General features: G+C 32.4%; 1 protein-coding gene across 2 annotated transcripts; it reads right to left on the reverse strand.

Moving 5' to 3' along the window:
• Window positions 1-1567: 1567 nt before the first annotated feature.
• Window positions 1568-7553, reverse strand: LOC132032895 (E3 ubiquitin-protein ligase KEG-like). Of its 2 annotated transcripts, none has more exons than XM_059422686.1 (5): window positions 7401-7553; window positions 5412-5792; window positions 4648-4739; window positions 4087-4560; window positions 1568-2791 (listed from the first exon to the last, which is right to left on the reverse strand). In XM_059422686.1, exons 2-5 carry the CDS (start codon window positions 5781-5783, stop codon window positions 1840-1842), a joined length of 1890 nt encoding a protein of 629 aa, XP_059278669.1. In that variant the 5' UTR covers window positions 5784-5792; window positions 7401-7553; the 3' UTR covers window positions 1568-1839. The 2 variants fall into 2 exon arrangements, with proteins under 2 accessions (XP_059278669.1, XP_059278670.1); XM_059422687.1 differs by lacking the exon at window positions 7401-7553 and adding an exon at window positions 6455-6660.
• Window positions 7554-18734: the final 11181 nt, after the last annotated feature.

The raw sequence follows: 18734 nt of genomic DNA on the forward strand, positions 1-18734 counted from the left end.
GATGACGCATGCAAGAGAAACGTTGCTCGCGGGCACCATGAAGGATTGTGGATGAATAAGATTCCTCCACCCTTAATTATAGGTCTCGAGTTCGAACATCGAGAATAGTAAAAACCTGATAGGGAGCGTTTCCCTATTTAATGAACCTTACAAGGCGCATTTGGCACGGATTGCCCTTATTTAATGAACCTTGGTTCTTTAATTTTTGCCCCTCAAATTGCTGGTCTTTTATATTTGCCCTTCGCCTAATACCCCGAGTTTTGGGGTTCGAATTCCGGCTCAATAAAAAAAAATCGCAAGGCAGAGTTTCATAGTAAAATTAGGCCTATTTGGGCAAAAGTTAGGGCTTAAGGCAGAGTTTTGCAAAATTCTAGCTGAGTAAAAAAAAAAAATTGCCTGAAGAGTTTTCCTTATGCCTGAAGGCAAAACTCTACCTTAAGTAGAGTTTACAGTCAAACTCCGCCTTGCGATTTTTTTTTTAAATTTTTGACTGAACGGGGGTTCGAACCCGGAACCCAAGAGTTTTATGCGAAGGGCAAAAATTAAAGACCACCCCCGAATAAGGGAAATCGTGCAAATTGCCCTACAAGGCGCGAAGTCGAATTAGCCAGGCCCTAATGGGTATTGAATACCGGATAAAAAAAAGGAATTGTTACTTGGTGTAGCTTCTTCTTAGAGGTAATTATTGATAATAACTACTCCCTCTGTCCCAAAAAGATTGTCCTTCTTTCCTTTTTAGTTTGTCCCAAAAAGATTGTCCCCTTTCTATATTTAGAAACAATTTAAACTTTATGAGATTTGATTTACAAATATCTTAATTTTGTTTTACCACACACATTTCAAAAGTCTTATACTTAAACTTTGCCAAGTCAAAAGACAATCTTTTTGGACCACACTTGTTTTCAAAAAGTCTTCATTTATTTCTTAAACTTTGTGTCAAGTCAAAAGAGGACAATCTTTTTGGAACGGAGGGAGTACCTTTTAATTTATTTATATTTAGTAACTACAGTGATTTTGTAAATTACCATTCGTAACTACACCAAAATATATAAAGTTGGAGTGGCTGAAGTGGTTATTGGGCTAGGCTCTCACCCTACCCGCCCAGGTTCAAACCCGACCAACAATATTTCTAGGAGAAGGAGAAGAAAAATATGTAAGAAGGAGAAGAAGCTAGGAAAAATATGTGAGAAAAGTAATGTTATTGGCTGGGTTCGAACCTGGGTGGGCAAGAGAGAGTCTCGCCCAAATACACGCGAATACACAAAATACACGTGAAATACACATCTTTTGCTTAAAAGTAAGCTACAAATTGTAATTTGAAAAATAATAGCTACTAATGGTAAAATTCTCATAGAAGGTAGTTATATCCGTAAGTTTACCTAAAAAAAAAAAAAAAAACGCTCATGTTAATGTCACTCAGGCTCCCGCGGAAAAAGTTTAAGAAGATGCACTAACACTCTAAACGATATTTATAAAGTAATTACAGGTTAAGCATTAACTGGCAACCTGATAAAAATAATATCACTGATAAAATTACAGTGCTACTGCAAAAAAAGTAGAACTTAAATTCAAGTGAAACTGTGATAGTAATATTGTACTACAATATAAACTTGGCTACCTTGTTTCCCTTTTAATTACATTAGAGACTTGCATTAGTTGCTAACAAGTTCATCTGACTAGCATTCTATATATTTGCAGAGCTTGCATTTACAAAACATGTACATATCACAAATTCACACATCATACAAAGTTTAGCGCGATATAATACAAAGTTTAGCGCTACTGTACTTCGAAAATCCAACACGAATTTACACATATTCTACCAATAATAAGTACAGATTATCTAGCAGTAGCAGCACCTTCTTGAAACAGGATATTTGCAACATTTGGCGGAAGCCATGCCGACTTGCCACCAACCTCGCCCTCTTGAGCACGACTGTCAATAGACGTCTGGTGATTCTTCGGTTCCTTCTTCAGTTTAGCATTAATGCATTTTCCTACAGATACGCCGAGCTTTACTGCTGTAAATAGGCTAAATGCAATAGAAAGTGGCCGAATAGACCAGTGAAAATCTTCGAGGTGCTGATACTTTTCGATAATGCCAGGACACGTATCAAACGACACTTGGATCACCTCATCCGGATCAGCCAAGAACGTATTAGGTTCGTCGCCAAACACCATCCTTCCCGGAAACTGAACAATAAGACAACCGTTTGGAAGTATCTGTGATATTCTCCCGGTAGCCCATCCTCCTCCTCGTTTCATAGGCCATTCAAACCGGGGAGTTTCGACATTTGATTTAAATTGCACGAATTGTCCCACAAAAAACGGGACCACTTTTTCGACTTCCGAAGAATGCCCCGTCCATAAAGTTTCTAACCCTAAAAAACCAACAGTCATACTTCCGTCACGCTGCACGGAGTGTAGGATGCCCACAGAGGCGTGCTTCGTAGTTCCATTGACTAACTGCACCCAATCGCCAGCTGCCAAACCACATGTAACCCTCTCTATGGTTGATGCATTTACCCTCAGAGGGCTCGGTAAACTGGGGAATCGTACCAGAACAAATCCATCTCGATCAGTATCTTTTTCCAGACCAACAACAGTTCCTTCCAACACAGCCGAATCTTGATTCCCGGAGTTGAACGTTTTTCTCGAGCGAATAGTATCTCCTACTTGAAGAAGATCTTTTGAAAGGTACCATGTGGTAAAGCCACGGGTTTTGCTTTTGTCAGACAAAGTCCCTCCTATGTTGCTCCACTCTCCTTCACTATAAACATCATTCTTCGAGCTGCCAAAGGTGCAATTAAATTTCTGGGAACTTTACCACTCAAAGAAAACATCTCTCTTTTTCCAACAAAGCACATAAAATCTAAGGCAAACTACGACCATGGTGATCATTCTTTAGAAGGACTAGTTCATAATCTTTGTAGGCTATCACATGATAAGAGGAAATCACTAGTAAATCATAGAGTGTCAGTCAGGATGTCTTCTTCTTCTTCTTCTTCTTCTTTTTTTTTTTTTTTTTTTTTTTTTTAACTTAAGTTAGGATACTACATGCGATTAAATGAGTAAACCAAGCCTACTCAAGAACCTTCTGACTAGGAAACTTCTACGCTAATGAATTATCACTAATCATTTTCACTATATGTCATAGCGGAGAAACAAATCAACTCCTAAACAGTTCTTTACCAAATTATATGCTTTTCAGATAAGATCTTCACCAAATGTAAATGTAAACTAATGTTGCAAATCAATTTTGGTTCCAAATTTACTTTAATTGAGAGGGTTGCCAAGTTAGAATAGGATATGAGGCAACAGGTTAAAACAGTAATAAAAGGATGTGGCAACAGGTTAAGGGAAATAGTCATAGTGTGTTAGGAATCAGTAATCAAGTCGAAATAAGCAAGAAGAGAAAATATTTGAACTCGAATCTCTTGTGTTCTAATTTAAATAACGTAAAAACTGATGTAAGCAGGCTAGGGATAGATGAGCACTGCATCAGCTCGGTGAACAGCGCTGATCAACTAATAGCCTGTATGGCCAAGCTTCTAAAATCAGCTTAGTTTGAAAACTACTTTTCACAAAAGTCAACCTTTTCTTCTTTTACTTCCAATAGCTTTTCATCTCCTTGATAGCCGGAATAAAAGTTGGTTCGTGTTTGGCTAATCAATTTGAAAAGCACTTTTGAGCAGCAATTTGTCTTTGGTCAAGCTTTTAGAAGTACGTTTAAGTGTATTTTCTCAAAGGTGTTCTGAAAAAAGTACTTTAGGGAGAAACTACTTTTTCAGCTTCTACTTCTATACTCAAAAGCACTTTTCTTCTCCTAAAAGCTTGCCAAACACTTCAACTTTGAAAAAAAAAGAACTAAACACTTGTGGCCTTAAGAAGCTTGGCCAAACACTTCAACATTGAAAAAATAGATGCCTTGGAGAAGCTTGGCCAAACAGGATATAAAGCTAACTAAGAAGTAAAATTGAAAGGATTATGACACTCAATAGGCATGTAAGACTGTCAAACTAAGGAATACAGCAGTTGGAAGAAAAAGACAAGTAGGGGTGGGGCGGTAGGGAGAAAGAGAGAAACCTTTCAAATGCTTGCAAAATGTCCACCATCAGAGGTCGATTGCGGAGATCATACTCAAGACAGCCATTGAGAACATTCTCAATGGCAGTTGGGAGGCCACCCGGAACTCGTGGCTTTTCTTGGTTTATCACCACCGAACGATACATATCTTGGACCGATTTACCAAACCAAGGCTGAACACCAGTCATCATCTCGATAATGCTGCATCCAAATCCCCAAGCATCAGTCTCACAAGTTATTGGGCCTCTAACCTCAGGTTCCCACTGTTCCGGAGCCATATAATTCGGAGTTCCAAGCCTTAATGCTAGATCCGAATCAGGTGGTTGAACTCCAAGAAGAAGATACGGTATCCCAAAGTCTCCGAGGAACACTTCATCATGTTCATTCAGAAGAAAATTAGTTGGCTTAAGGTTCAGAACCAGGACATTCATCGAATGCAACTCTTGTATTACTTTAGCCAATTCAATACCATATCTGTAAGACATTAGCACTCTGTATTAGCAAGTATCAAGTTTCATAATGAAAACTTTTACCTTTCTGATAATTATATAAGTGTATGACCTAAGAACATCAGGTAATTGAAGCTTTCCTCCTTTCAGCCGAGCCATTTTATCACCAACTGACTCCTCGTAGGATCTCATCGCTATACAAATCTATCCACATAAACATTATTCAGAGAGTTAAGTACAATGAACAAATTCTAAGGTCCCATATAGAGTTAAGAGAAGGCTGAATACATAAAGACCCCCCTAAACTTGACAGGAATTACTAGTTGCACATCTAAACTATCAGTAGTCTTAATTACCTCCCTGAACTTGATTATTTGATAGTCTCTACCCCCCGCATGATCTTATCCCAAGAGAGCGGGATACATTCACCTGCCACGTGAAACTTTTTGTCCACGTGGCATTTTTTAGATTATATTTTTTTAGATTATCTTTTTCAGATTTAGTAAAAGAAATTGGCTAAAACTCCACTATTTAGGCGAAATAGCTTTATTTGGCTAAAGATAATAAACTTTTCGCCTAAATAGTGGAGTTTTAGCCAAATTTTGTACTAATTTGATCCAAAAAAGATAATCAAAAAGATTAATAAATTTCAAAAGTAATTTAAAAAATGCCACGTGGACAGAAAAACCGCGTGCCAGGCGAGTATTCCACTCTCTTAGGATAAGATGTGCGTAGGGTAAAAACTATCAAATAACCAAGTTCACGGGGGTAACTAAGACTACTGATAGTTTAGGTGTGCAACTAATAATTCATGTTAAGTTTAGGAGGGCCTTTATGTATTCTGCCTTAAGAGAAATGATGCAGACAGAACTTCACCTTTCCGGATATTACAGATATACCATGCAACCAGCAAACACCTTGGATTTGTTTAGACTTCAAATTCACCCATAACTCCTCAAACTTACTTGAGAAGGCCTTTGTTTGATCCTCACTTAAAGGATGTAACATCTTTATAGCTACTTCATGATTCTCATCGTAATCGGTAGCTGACTGATGATGTGTCGCTGACCAAACATCACCAAAGTATCCACGCCCGATCCTATGTTTAAGTTTGATTGAAGCAGGATCAATATAAGGACCAGCTGGGGTAGGTGCAGCAACAACGGTTCTAAGATGATCGGGATCTCCTTCGTAAAGCTCGTAATCAAAAGAGGCTGCCAAGGGAGATGCTTCGATATCTTTAGTCATTTTTTGCAGCTAAGAGGGCAAAGACCAACCAAAAAAGAAAGAGCATGAGATCAACAATTAAAACTTGCAGTGCATGTTGTAGGAACTTCTACTGGCACATAAAAGCAGATAAGTCATAATTGAAATATCCGATTCTTCAAGCAACATTTCTATGAAAATGGAAATTTGATATTCTTAAAGGAAGAACAGTTTAACCTGTGATGCTTCTTAAAAATGCAGTGAAGTTCTAATTTCAACATCGATTTGGGAGCCTGATACTTTGTCATTGACTTGTCTAAATATATCAAAATTTTGATGAGACTCGAAAGCTTTGTAGTAAAGCTTTTACAGATAACTTCAGTAGTAAAATAGTAAACAAACAAATAGACTTAGACTCGACAGACTTAATAAAGCGAGCTAATAGTGGCATATTTCTCCATTTTTTTTTTTTTTTTTTTTTTTTGATAAGGAAATAAATCCTAATAGTGGCCTATTTCTTCCATAAACCATATATAATATCAAAATTCTAGGTTCAGCATGCCTCATCGTCCCCTACTTGATTCATACAAAGCTATATGCCTTATACAAGGCTAAGCCCAAACATATTGCACGAAGGACATCCTTCTTCGGCCACCGCTAGGAGCCTAACAGTGGTCATTCCTCAAGTTGCATTCTTGGTGACAAAAACAAACCTTATAGTTGGAGGTGGACTTCACCTGTTGATGACACTAAAAGAGGTTATGATCTTCAGGAACTAAATGTGTGCGTGAATACTCATCAACAACACAAACTAGTGGATGATTTCTGCCTCACTTTCTCTTTAAATTTCTAAGCAACGGATCCCCCTAGTCAGTCCTCTATTCAATATTTCACTATTAAAATAGCACTTCCATAATTTCATGATTACATGCCAGTCACTACAACAATAACATACCCAGCCAGTGTGGTCCCACAAGTGGGGTATGGGGAGGGTGAGTGTACGCAGACCTTACCCCTGCCTTTGTGGGGTAGAGAGGTTGTTTCCGATAGATCCTCAGCTCAAGAAAATGGTTTTCTAGAACAGGTATGAAAATATTGAAAATATAAAAAGTACTCACGGCAAAAATAGTAGAGATAACCAAAGTAAAGGAAACAACAAGAGTAATAAATTTGAAGAATAAGATAATGCTATCATAATAATAATTTCAAAAACAGCTCAAACACTTTTAGCATCATTTCTACTCAATTCTTTCACATGAACTAAGAATTGGAAAATCAAGAATCAAACTAGCCAGTATAGAAAAAGTGGCAATATAATCAAATTACCAAGAACTTATGTACAGAAATACGAAATAACTGGACAAAAATACTTACTTGAAATACTTAGTTAAGAGAAACATGCCCATAGAAATACAAATTAGCGTTTGTTTAAAGTTTAACCTTTTTTTTTTTTTTTTTTTTTGCAAAAAACAACTCAAACAAACACTTTTAGCAAAAATTGAAAATTTTACAAACACCCCATTCTACTATTCTTTCACAAGAATCAATAATTAGAAAATCAAGAACCAAACTACTCAGTAAAGAAAAGTGGCAATATAAGCAAATTATCAAGAACTTATGTACACAAATAATTAAATTACTGGAAAAAAAAATACTTACTTGAAAGTGCTTAGTTAAGACTCCTTTTTTTTTTTTTCTTAGTTAATTTAATTAAAGTAAGAAGATGAAGAAAGCAAACAAAGGCGTAGTTGTGGAAGCAATATTTTACTTGACGATGTTGAGAAAATGACAACATTGGTCTCTTATGTTTAGGGTAGGTTCAAAATAGTCCCTTTTTTTTTTTTTAAATATTCTAACAATTTCAAAATAGTCCCTTAAGTATTACACTGAGCATTTTTTCGTTCTTTAAGTTTATCAAAAGTTAATATTTTTAGTCTTTGTCAAATATTTAACAATTTATGTTCGTTAGATTTAACGGAAACGGTGAAAAGAATTAAAATGCTAAGAAAGTTCTATCAAATTCTAAAATATGCAATACATCTTCGCACTAAGCACCAAAAAGATATTAAAAAAATTAGCAGAAATTATACCTCAAATAGCTGCACCAGACTCTAGAAATAAATAAAAAATAGCAAAAAGTAAAAAAATTGCACCTTTAAATTGTGAGTACCCGCTAACAAAGAAATTATATAGCTAACTTTTGACAAATTTAAAAGACCAAAATTATTTTGTCAATACTTAAGGATCAATTTGACCCCACCCTCAAACATAAGGGACTATTTCTGTCATTTCTCTCACGACGTTATTTGTTGTGCTAGATTTTCCTATATCTTTGTTGACCTTTTTTTTTTTGTTTGGCTTGCTAGACACCTCATACTCACGATTTTATGAGTTTTCATTTAGACGCCCAAAATATATGGTATCGCGAACTCATTGATAAACGTGTCAAGTTAAATTCACAAATTCTTCACACTCACGATCAGGCGTCAAAAGCTACCAAATAAACGCCCTCGCTCCCTCAAATACATCACACTTAGGTAAAATGTTACTATAGAAAGATAAAATATAGTATATATAACTGGTTTTAAAAAAAACGTATATACTATATTAAATGTTATTATAGGGAGTGACGGTTATAGAAATACTATTAACATTCCTTCCATTCTACTTTATGGAAATGAAAGTTAAGTTCGCAATTTTACTTTATATTTGCATTGTTAGGATATTTTCTTCGTTTAAAATTTCACTAGGTTTTAAATATCCGGAACTTCCTCCAAAAAGATAAAACTCCAAGTTGACTAAGGGGCACTAACACCAATCTTTATTTATCCAACTTAAGTGCAATCTTTTTCCAATGGGCAAGCACGATTAATTTGCAAAATGGGAAGAAACTAGACGAAGTGACACCCTAAAAGCTATGTTTTGGTCTATATTTGCTTATATATACATGATGAAATAACATTAAAGACCATTTTTGTCTATCTTTGAAAAAAAAGCCAATGTTATGGAATTTCAAATTCCACAAGTGTCATAGAGTTTCACTGTTAATGTAAAGGAGTTTCACTAGAGAAATTTGAAGAGTTTCACTGTTAATGTAAAGGAGTTTCACTAGAGAAATTTGAAACTCCATGAAAATGACTATTTTTCAATTACAAGCTCCAAAAACTGGCTATTTGTGAAATTTTATCCATATACATGGGCTAGCTTTCTGGATATTTCTTAACAAGAGAATGGTTATTGTGTGCTATCTTAGTACAATGGGCTTTTCCTCTATGTTCATGTTACTCTCCTCCTCCAACTTTTATATCCTTTCTATTGAACTCACACGTCACAAACTTTGTGTGTGTGTGTGCACACTGAAGGTCCTTATATATACATATACATGGGTGTGTGGGTGTGTGGGTGTGGGTGTGGGGGACATGATTTGCTTGAAATTTAAAGGGAAGAAAAAGAGTATTTCATGTCTGAGGCGGAGCTAAGATTATAATTTTATGGGTTTTGAATTTAGAACGATTTCGTCAAGTGCTAATAACTGGATTCTAAATTTAATATTACATATTTAATGAATTTCTTAACAGAACTATATAGTTTGAGCAAAAACTATTAGATTTAGTCAAACCCGAACCTAATTTCTAGCTACCTCAGCACATGTTTGATATTGAAGTTGAAAAAGTGTATTTAAAAGTTAGAAATATTGAACTTTAGTACGTATTATTTCTATCCTGGTTCGGCCAACAAGTTTTGTAAATATTGAACTTCAGTATTTGAAATTCTTAAGTATTGATAGATAGGGCTATGTACTTCTTTATATTCACAATAGTATTGCCTGTCACTTTCTTGATGACTTGGATATTAATCTTGTCAATGGAGACGTCTATTTTATAGATAACACTTGAGTTTATAAGCCAGCGTATGTTCTTAATTTATAGATTATACGCCATCGGTCCTATTTAATCATTTGATCTAAACTTTGAAAGTCAACTTTTACTTGACAAATTATTAATGAACACAATTTTCTCAAATGTTATTTTCAAGTTGTTGGGCTTACGTAGAATTTGAAATTGATATGACACGTGCATGACTAAAAGGGGTTGTTGCAAAGACGAATAGGGGATTGATAGATCAATTTGAATATATATGTTTAGAGGTAGGGTTATCAAATGGACGGATTTAGCTAAATTTGAGCAGGACTAAGTTCATCCAAAGATTACTTGGCCTGCGTTGAGCTAGGTGGAGCTAAACAATGGTAAATTGAATGGTGTAGCCGCTTTTCGGTTAGGTTTTTGAAAAATAGTAGTGTTTGAAAATGTGTTAAAAGGTAGCCACTTTTAATGCCGAAACATCATGAGGGTGTCGTGAATTTCGAACTTAAATAAGTGAAAAATCAAGGATAGTGTCCTGATATACATGATAATTTTATGGATTCGGCTATTTTTCGTTAACTTTTGAATGTGTAGCAATGTTTTAATTATAAGTCCGAACAATGATTATTTGAAGAGAAAAAAACCATTGTCAATGTGTCATAATCCAATCCAGATCATGAGGTAGAGTTAGTTGTACTGTATAAGCACTATGAAAATAGTGATGTCTTATTCGAGGTAACAATCAAATATAATCGTTAAGTATGTTGAAACTTAGGATAAAACTAGCAATACATGTCCGTGCGATGCACGGGCCGAACATGTCTATTCACTTTAATTAGTCAGTCTTTAAGATTTTGTATTTTGAAAATAACTTTTAAAAACATTATAATTGTTATTATATATAGCAACATATACAAAATGTAATTTATGTACCATCACTTTAGTTATAATTAAAAAATGGAGTTGATGGAATTAAGTCTTTGAGATAGAAAGAGTCGGACTTTTTTCTCATCATCATGACAATGAAAGTTATAGATTCACAATGAAAGTCGGACTATCTCTGTGGTGGTTCAACGGGTATATTAACTTGAAGTTGCCGTAAAAATCCATAAACTCCAAATATCTGATCTGTCTCTAACAACATAAGTAGAATATTAAAAGGGACTACAATATTTGAAGCTATTGGATGACAAGTGTTACCGGTGTGCCAACAAGATTTCTATAATTAACCATAGTTATGTTATTCAATAAGAATATGCTCATGGTGATGTTAATAAGAATATGCTCTACTAATTATATCAAGTATTGAATGGATACAATATTATGCATGTGACATTACTATAAGTCTATAACACTGTAATTTCAGTGGTATAACAGAACGATGGTATAAATTCATAATCCAACTTTTGCCCAAAAAAAGAGTTCTTTTTCTTGACAGATGCCTGCATTTTTATTCTCCACTTGAACTTCATTCCCTAATAACTTTGCTAAATCAATTTCAACTCTGATTTTGGATGGTTGGTCTACATTTGGAAAAGGTAGCTTTATCAGTGGTTAAGGGAATGCTATTGACACAGAGCATCCCACTCGATGATATGTCACAACAAATGTGAATCCATTTTTTTAAGGAGAACTGAAGCGATAGGAAACTAGTCTGAAACTAAGCGAGGGAATGAGACTCCAACAATGTATCTTCTCATATACGGAGATAATTTTATTATTAATACGTATGAATGTCAAAAGTAAAACTCTTTCATTAAAGGCCAAATTAAGGCTAAACAAATAAATCACCAATAATTAAAAAGAATTATTATAAATATTCATTTGAGAAAGATAACAACACTAATGAAAAATGATAATAGCGGTTGATAATATCACCATTGAAATCTTCATTTCTTCATAACTTTTCAAACACATTGATTGGATTCCTATAATGATCTTAATTAAGTTAATACTAAAATAAATAATTGGTGAAACCAATACATACAGGATTTAGATAAAAGCTATTGAATTTATATGACCCGTAATCGTCACGGTAGATCCGCTCCACCCCTATGACACAGGGGACGTAATGCAATATTATAGATACAAGAGGTGATCAAGTAATTTGAATTCTCCCCAAAACTCACTAATGGAATTTTATTACTAAAAATAAGCATAAAAATATATTTTATAAGCGCATTACGTTATTTTTATCAAATATATAGTTGTAGTATTATATAAGCAAGAATTTGAGAAAAAAAAAAAAGGTTTTGATTCATTTACCTAGTCTACTTTCAAATAATTTTTAAAATTAATTTAATTATTAAAACTAAACTTAAAAATTAAGAAAGAATAACCAATTCCTGAATAGGACAATTGCACAATCCTTTAAAAGCCGGTCACTATCTCCTAATTTGGTCGTGACAAATTAGTCTCGTATGTTTAATATTTTTATTTTGATAATTACAACATAAGCAGGATATTAGAAATTGTTATACGAACATTTAAGCAATTGGAAGGCAGGTGGTACGGACATTCTACTATTCTTTTGTCTGGTTTTCAATTGTTGTTAAGATTGGAAGTTGGACAAAAAAGCAAACAGAAAAACTTAGGAAGAATTTGAGTGTGTTCAGTATGGAGAAAAATAATTTTTCAATTTTTTCCATATGTAGTTTGTCAAAATTGTTGAAAAATATTTTAACAAGTTCCTTAAAAATGAGAAAAATAACTTTTTAGTGGAAGTAGGAAAAACAAGTTCCACATGTCGTATTTCACATTGATTGTGTCAGCATCATATCCTCCAACATACCTCGTCTTCACCCTCATCGTCGTAGCCCCCATCCCACACCACCCCTCACCTCCGTAGTATTTTTTTTTAGATTATACACAAATATTTCGCTTACATACTGAACACAAGAAAATAAGTAAGAAATCGCTTATTTTTAATAAAAGATATTTTGAAACCAAATATAAAATATTTAAAAGCTTCATTACGAATTTATACACCCTTTGGATGGTTGATAAGTTGCGGTGCTCGGGGATGAATGTTTTTCTATTTTAAAAAAAAAAAAAAAAAAGGTAATTTACGGAATGAGTTTTTCTTACTTTTTCTATCTTGTTTGAACTAATGATACAGTATATAAATTAATTAGAGATACGTGAAAAATATTTTGTTATTTGAGATACAATTTTATGAATGTTTTTCTTTCTTACTTTTTCTATCTTGTTTGAACTAATGATACAGTATATAAATTAATTTATTGCGTAGTGTTAGTATTTGGTTCAGAAAAAAAATATATATTAAGGTTTTGATTCATTTACCTAGTCTAGTTTCAAATAATTTTTAAAATTAATTTACTTAGTAAAACTAAAAAACAAAAAACAAGAAAATCAAAATAACCAATTGGATGAAGAATAGGACAATTGCACAATCCTTTATAAGATAGTCACTATCTCCTAATTTGGTCGTGAGAAAATTAGTCTCATGTACCCTAATTTTTTTTTTTTTTTTGATATTAATTACAAACATAAGAAGGATATTAGAAATTCGAATCAACAAAGACTCAAATTGGAAGGCAAATGAGAAAACATTCTAATTCTTTGGAAAAAAATTTTTCACTTATAAAATTGAAAAAAAATTGGAAGTTGGACAAAAATGAAAAAATAACTAACAGAAAAACAATCTATATTGAATCTAAAACTATAATTTTTCAATTTTTCCATATGTAGTTTCAACATAAATTTTGAAAAAACCTAAGTCTCTTAAAATTTAAAAATAACTTTTTTTTAGGCTAATTAGAAAAACAAGAATGTCATTAATGAGATACTTTTTCTACGGTTTATTTGGCCATTATAATTGGATGTTGGCTTCAGAAATCCAACAAAAGGCTCCTGGATTTGCACATATAGCCATCATCCAATCCTCCCATTGCAATTGTGACCCTTTTGCATCTATGGCCCTTCTTTGCATTTTTTTGTCTAGCCACATTTGCTTTTTCGAGAAATTCAAAGTTTTGCGACTTTTGCCAAAAATAAGTGTATTTCTTTGGCCTTTTTCTTGTAGCTTTTTAATAAAAAGATATTTTTCTCCAAAATTATTTCCATACTTCATAGGATACAATTTGAAAGGAATGTTTTTCTTTCTTACTTTTTCTATCTTGTTTGAACTAATGATACAGTATATAAATTAATTTATTGCGTAGTGTTCTTGTTACTGCTAAATAGCCACGTTGTGAGATTATCAGCCTATCACCTCAAGTATTCCTTAGGTGACATTTTTTCTTTCCACAATGTTTCAGCTTTGTTTGAAATGATAGGAGAAAAGAAAGAAAGAAAAGGAATAGTATTCCATGGAACTAAAATAGTAAACTACAATATGGTACATATAAAACCTACAAAATTAAATTGAAATTAATATGATAAAATCTTGGAAAGGTTAATAGTCTGGTTGATTGGCTATTTAAATTTTATCTTGTTGATGAAAGTTCAATTTTCTATCTTATAATTTCCTCCCCTATTTTCCGATGATAAAATCTCATCTAAATTCATTTCTTGCAAAACATATTATTTTAGTCATTTAAGAAAAAGAAAAAAAGAGACTTTGGGTGTCTATTCCGTTATACATCAAGACATATTAGAGTCTCTACATTTTTTTTTTTTTTTTTTTTGCGCAAAGACTTAGTTGCTTCCATATGCTATATCGAAACTTTTGATTTTCTTGCATATGAAAATGAGACGTGCATAATTTTTTAAATCGCACGATGAATTTTAAATATTTATTTCATATTTCAGGATCTAAAATTAAGACACTGTAGATTAGGCATTTCTGTCCTATTTTGTAACACTTGTTCAAATGTAAGACGTCACAATGATGGCAAGTTTGAAAATCCAACCACAAAAATAATAAATATGATAGTGACTTAAAGACAAATGGCAAATAGATTATAGATCGTCTTTTTTAATTATTTTATTATTTGTATTTTTAAAGTTTGATACTTTTAAAGTCACATCAAGACAAACTTTACGGATCTAAATCACATGTGTGAGTTTATCACCTTTAGATTCCCTTATGTTTCCATTTTCTCCTTCCGTAATGTCTAAGAAGTGAAAAAAATAAATAAATTAAATTTAAATCCTACTCGCTTTTTTTTTTTGGCAATTTTGATGATAAAATTAGTAATGATATTGAATTACTAAACACAATCAATATCTAATTTTCAAAATACCTACTTAATTATTATTATTATTATTATTATTATTATTATTTCATGCATTGCCAAAGGTCACCAATGAGCATTATGTGGAGTTTATATATATATATATAAAAAATAAAAGTCAGTAACAATCACACATGAAAGGATTATGAGTTTTTTTTTAACTAAAGTTCGGTAACAATCATACATGAAAGGTCGTGTCATGACTAGAAAGGAGTGGACATCCTCAATAAGAACACCTATATAATACAGTATTTTTTTTTTTTGTTGAAAATTAAAAAATTTATTTAACGAACTATGAATATGTGAATTGCTAGTTCATATGGAGTCATGGCCACTCTAGAACTAGTCTCATGACAATATTTTACCTGTCTAATTGACATATCAAAGAAAAATTACAATCTATACTATATTTAGGCCAGGTAACATTTTCTATCTAGTATTTTCCTCCGTTTATAGTGTTGCTATCTTTGAATGTGTAGTTGGAATACAATCTTCTTGAGTGCTAATTTTCTTTTTGATTTTCTACTCGGTATTCGGTATTCGTATTAGGGCCCGACTAAATTTAAATTCGCTCCAGAACTCGTATTATAAGGTTAAGCGCTCCCTCTGTAAAACGACTCTAATTGATTATTTAATACTTCACCTGTTTAAACTTGCATGAGTACTCTTTTTTTTTTTTTTAAAGATATTTCGAAATGTGTGGTATCATTTTAGTTTAGCACATACTTTGTGGTCGTTTGGTAGGTAGCCAAAATTATCATTAATTATAATTCCGAACTAATTTATCCAATTTGGGATTATTTTATACGTCTTAAAGATGGGATAATCCCACCTTAGTGGGATAAGGTGGGATATCCCACCCTTAGGATTAGGCTTCATTTTGTATAGTGTTTGGTAGAAGGTATAAATTTATCCAGTGATAAATTATATGTTCTTTTTTTTTAAAAAAAATTAATGTTGGGATATAAATTTTTACCATGCACCAAACGACCCAACCACTACTTTGATAGTACTATTTTCTTCTATTACTTTATTATTTATTAGATTAGTTAAGTAAACTAGCATCATAAATTTTGTATTCACTTAAATATATTTACATAAAACTAAAGAAGTGAAGTAGTTTTATTTACATACTCAGAGTCAACTTTTGAGTAATAATATGCCAACCCAAAATCACTTTCACAAATGGAACCCACAGATATTTCTAGTGTCTCTTCTGGTTCTTGAAAGGGGAATATGTGCTTTACGCGGTTCCTTTGGTTCTTATCCTTTTTGTATATTCTAACTTTTCTGATACAAAATATGTTTCTAAATATTAAAACACCTTTTATAATTATTATAGACTTATCCACACTATTTACTAGTTTAATTAACGTGGAGATACCTAATTTTTGTAAATGTATATATTAGTGCATAGCACTTTAGCATATCGTAGCTAGTTGGAAAGTTAGGACAAAAAGTCATGCATTATTGCTAGTGCGTTGTCTACGTAATATACAGTATAGCCCATTTCGCCAAATTTATGAAAAGTCAAAAATGCTTATTTGAGAGAGTTACGCTGTTTGATCGAACTTTTAGAAAAGAAATAAGTGTTTTAATAGTAATAGAAGCTATTTTTGAGAAATTGAAAAAGATCTTTTCCTGAGAAATACTTTTGAAACCTTGGCCAAACACTACTTGATACTTTGATATTAGCAAAATTACTTTTCAAACTGATTAACCAAACATGAACTACTACTTCCCAAAAATACTTTTTTGAAAAACATTTATAACAAAAATACTTTTCTAAAATAAGCATATTTTGAAAGTTTGGTCAAACTCGCCATAAATCAAGAAACTCCCGAATCATCATCAAGTCCTTGAGTAAACAAAACAAGAAGAAAAAAAAATCCAAAATCTTTCTATACCAGACTCTTTTATTGTTATTATCAAACTATCATACAACCTGGTGGCTGAGGAGTCTACTTGTCTTGTCTTGATTACAAAACTAATATGCCAATGGGAAAAGGAATCTCAGTAAAGCTAAAAAATAAAAAAAATAAAAAAAAATAACAAACAAAAATTCAAAGTGGTTAAAAAATGGGTATTTGGATGTTAGGGAAAATCTACTTCAAACCTTGTTGGTTGTTACATAATTTATGGAGGATAAAATAAGACTAGACTTAGTTACTAGCAAAACATATGAGATGCAAAATTTAAAAGTGGAAATAGATTGTCTATCGGTTATCAAGCTTATCAATGACAAGTTTGAGATCAAGTTTCTTGATGTGTAATTTTCTTTGGTTATTAATTCGGTTGGTCCAAACTCTGAATTTGTAGCAATTCGTAGAATATGTATTTATACGAAGGCAAAAGAAGGATTAGGCTTCAACAATTTAGTTAAGAGGACACATGATGTCACCCAATGAAGATTATAAATACTTATCAGAAACGAATTGTTTACTGCTTGTCAAACTCTCAATGAGGAGACATATTGTGTCACTCATCGAGGACTATTATCGAAGATTATAATACCTATTGGAGCCAACAAAACCACCATTTCACATAGTATTATATTTGGAGGGAGGCAAACTAATGTGCCGACTTTTTGACAAATGAGTACACAAACATGAAAATTTGTTGATCAGGATAGTTGCACTGAAGTTTCTTCTCCTGACTAATCTAAACCATGTACTTACGACAGATTTTAAATTTGTCTAATATTTTTCATAGTGCAAAAAAGAATTGCACATAACTATCTATGAGGAATTATCAACATGAAAAATAAGACAATTAGCATTTGGCAGATGGTTAAATTGCATCCATCCAAAATACATGGTTGTTGCTATATGATTTAATGCCGTTTTCTCACTCTACGACAAACATGGAGAGATAGTACAAGTTACTATGCGAGATTGCGAAGTCAAAATTGTATAAAACAATTGACTAAAGTGACAAATACAAAGATATCCACATCTTTGGACAGAGATTGGTAATTTGAGGCAATTTGATTACGTCAAATCAATTGCTCTATAAGGAAATAGATTGCAATATATAGTCTTGAGATTAGTTTGGACAATGTCTTTGAAAAAAAAAGAGAGAGGAAATAATCACTTTAATACTATGTTCGTTTGTATTCGTTGATTAGAAGGACGTGATAAAATTACTTTTAGGCGTTGGAGCTGATTTTATGAATAAATTAAATCGTGTTTGAATAAAAATGTTGAAACTCATAATAAACAGTTAGTGTATTTGGTAAAAAAGTGCTGATAAATATCTTTTGTTAAAATGAAGAAAAATTCTTAGAGTTAGTTATAAAAGGTATAAATTTAAAAATATTTTGATATAAAAAAGAAAGAATAACGGAAATAGAAAGAGAGATAATTAAAGTTATTTTTAGGATAATATTTCAAAGATTACAAAAGATATTAAAGGTAAAATCGTAAAAGGTCGGGTGACTCTGGACAAACTGAAAATACTTATAAACTGTAAAATCATAAGTTAGAGATGATCACCTTATAACTTATGGCCAATTTTAGCTTATAAATCCTAAATTTATAAGTACTTTTGATGCTTACCAAATACCTGAATAAATTAAAAAATAATTATAAACTAACTTGATCAACTTATAAACTTAATCAAACACCGGTTATGTTTCATAGCAATAAGATGCCTAGATATGTCTTTCCAACATCAAATTTCAAATAACTCCAAACTTCACATTATATAGTACAAAAAGTGATTCTTTTAAAAAGCTAGTAACAAAGAGAAAGAAAAGATAAAATGTTACACTGTTGAGCTCACGCTTAAACTGCTATATTTCCATCCAACTTTATTTGTAATAATTGGACCGGTCAAAGTCAAATTTATCTAGGTTTAAATTTAAAATATTGTCTGTTGATTCCAGCATTGAAACCCAAGTATAGCTATCTTAAAAAACCAAAAACGCCTAG

The sequence above is a fragment of the Lycium ferocissimum genome, chromosome 10 (assembly GCF_029784015.1).
Source record: "Lycium ferocissimum isolate CSIRO_LF1 chromosome 10, AGI_CSIRO_Lferr_CH_V1, whole genome shotgun sequence".
NCBI classification, from domain to species: Eukaryota; Viridiplantae; Streptophyta; class Magnoliopsida; order Solanales; family Solanaceae; genus Lycium; species Lycium ferocissimum.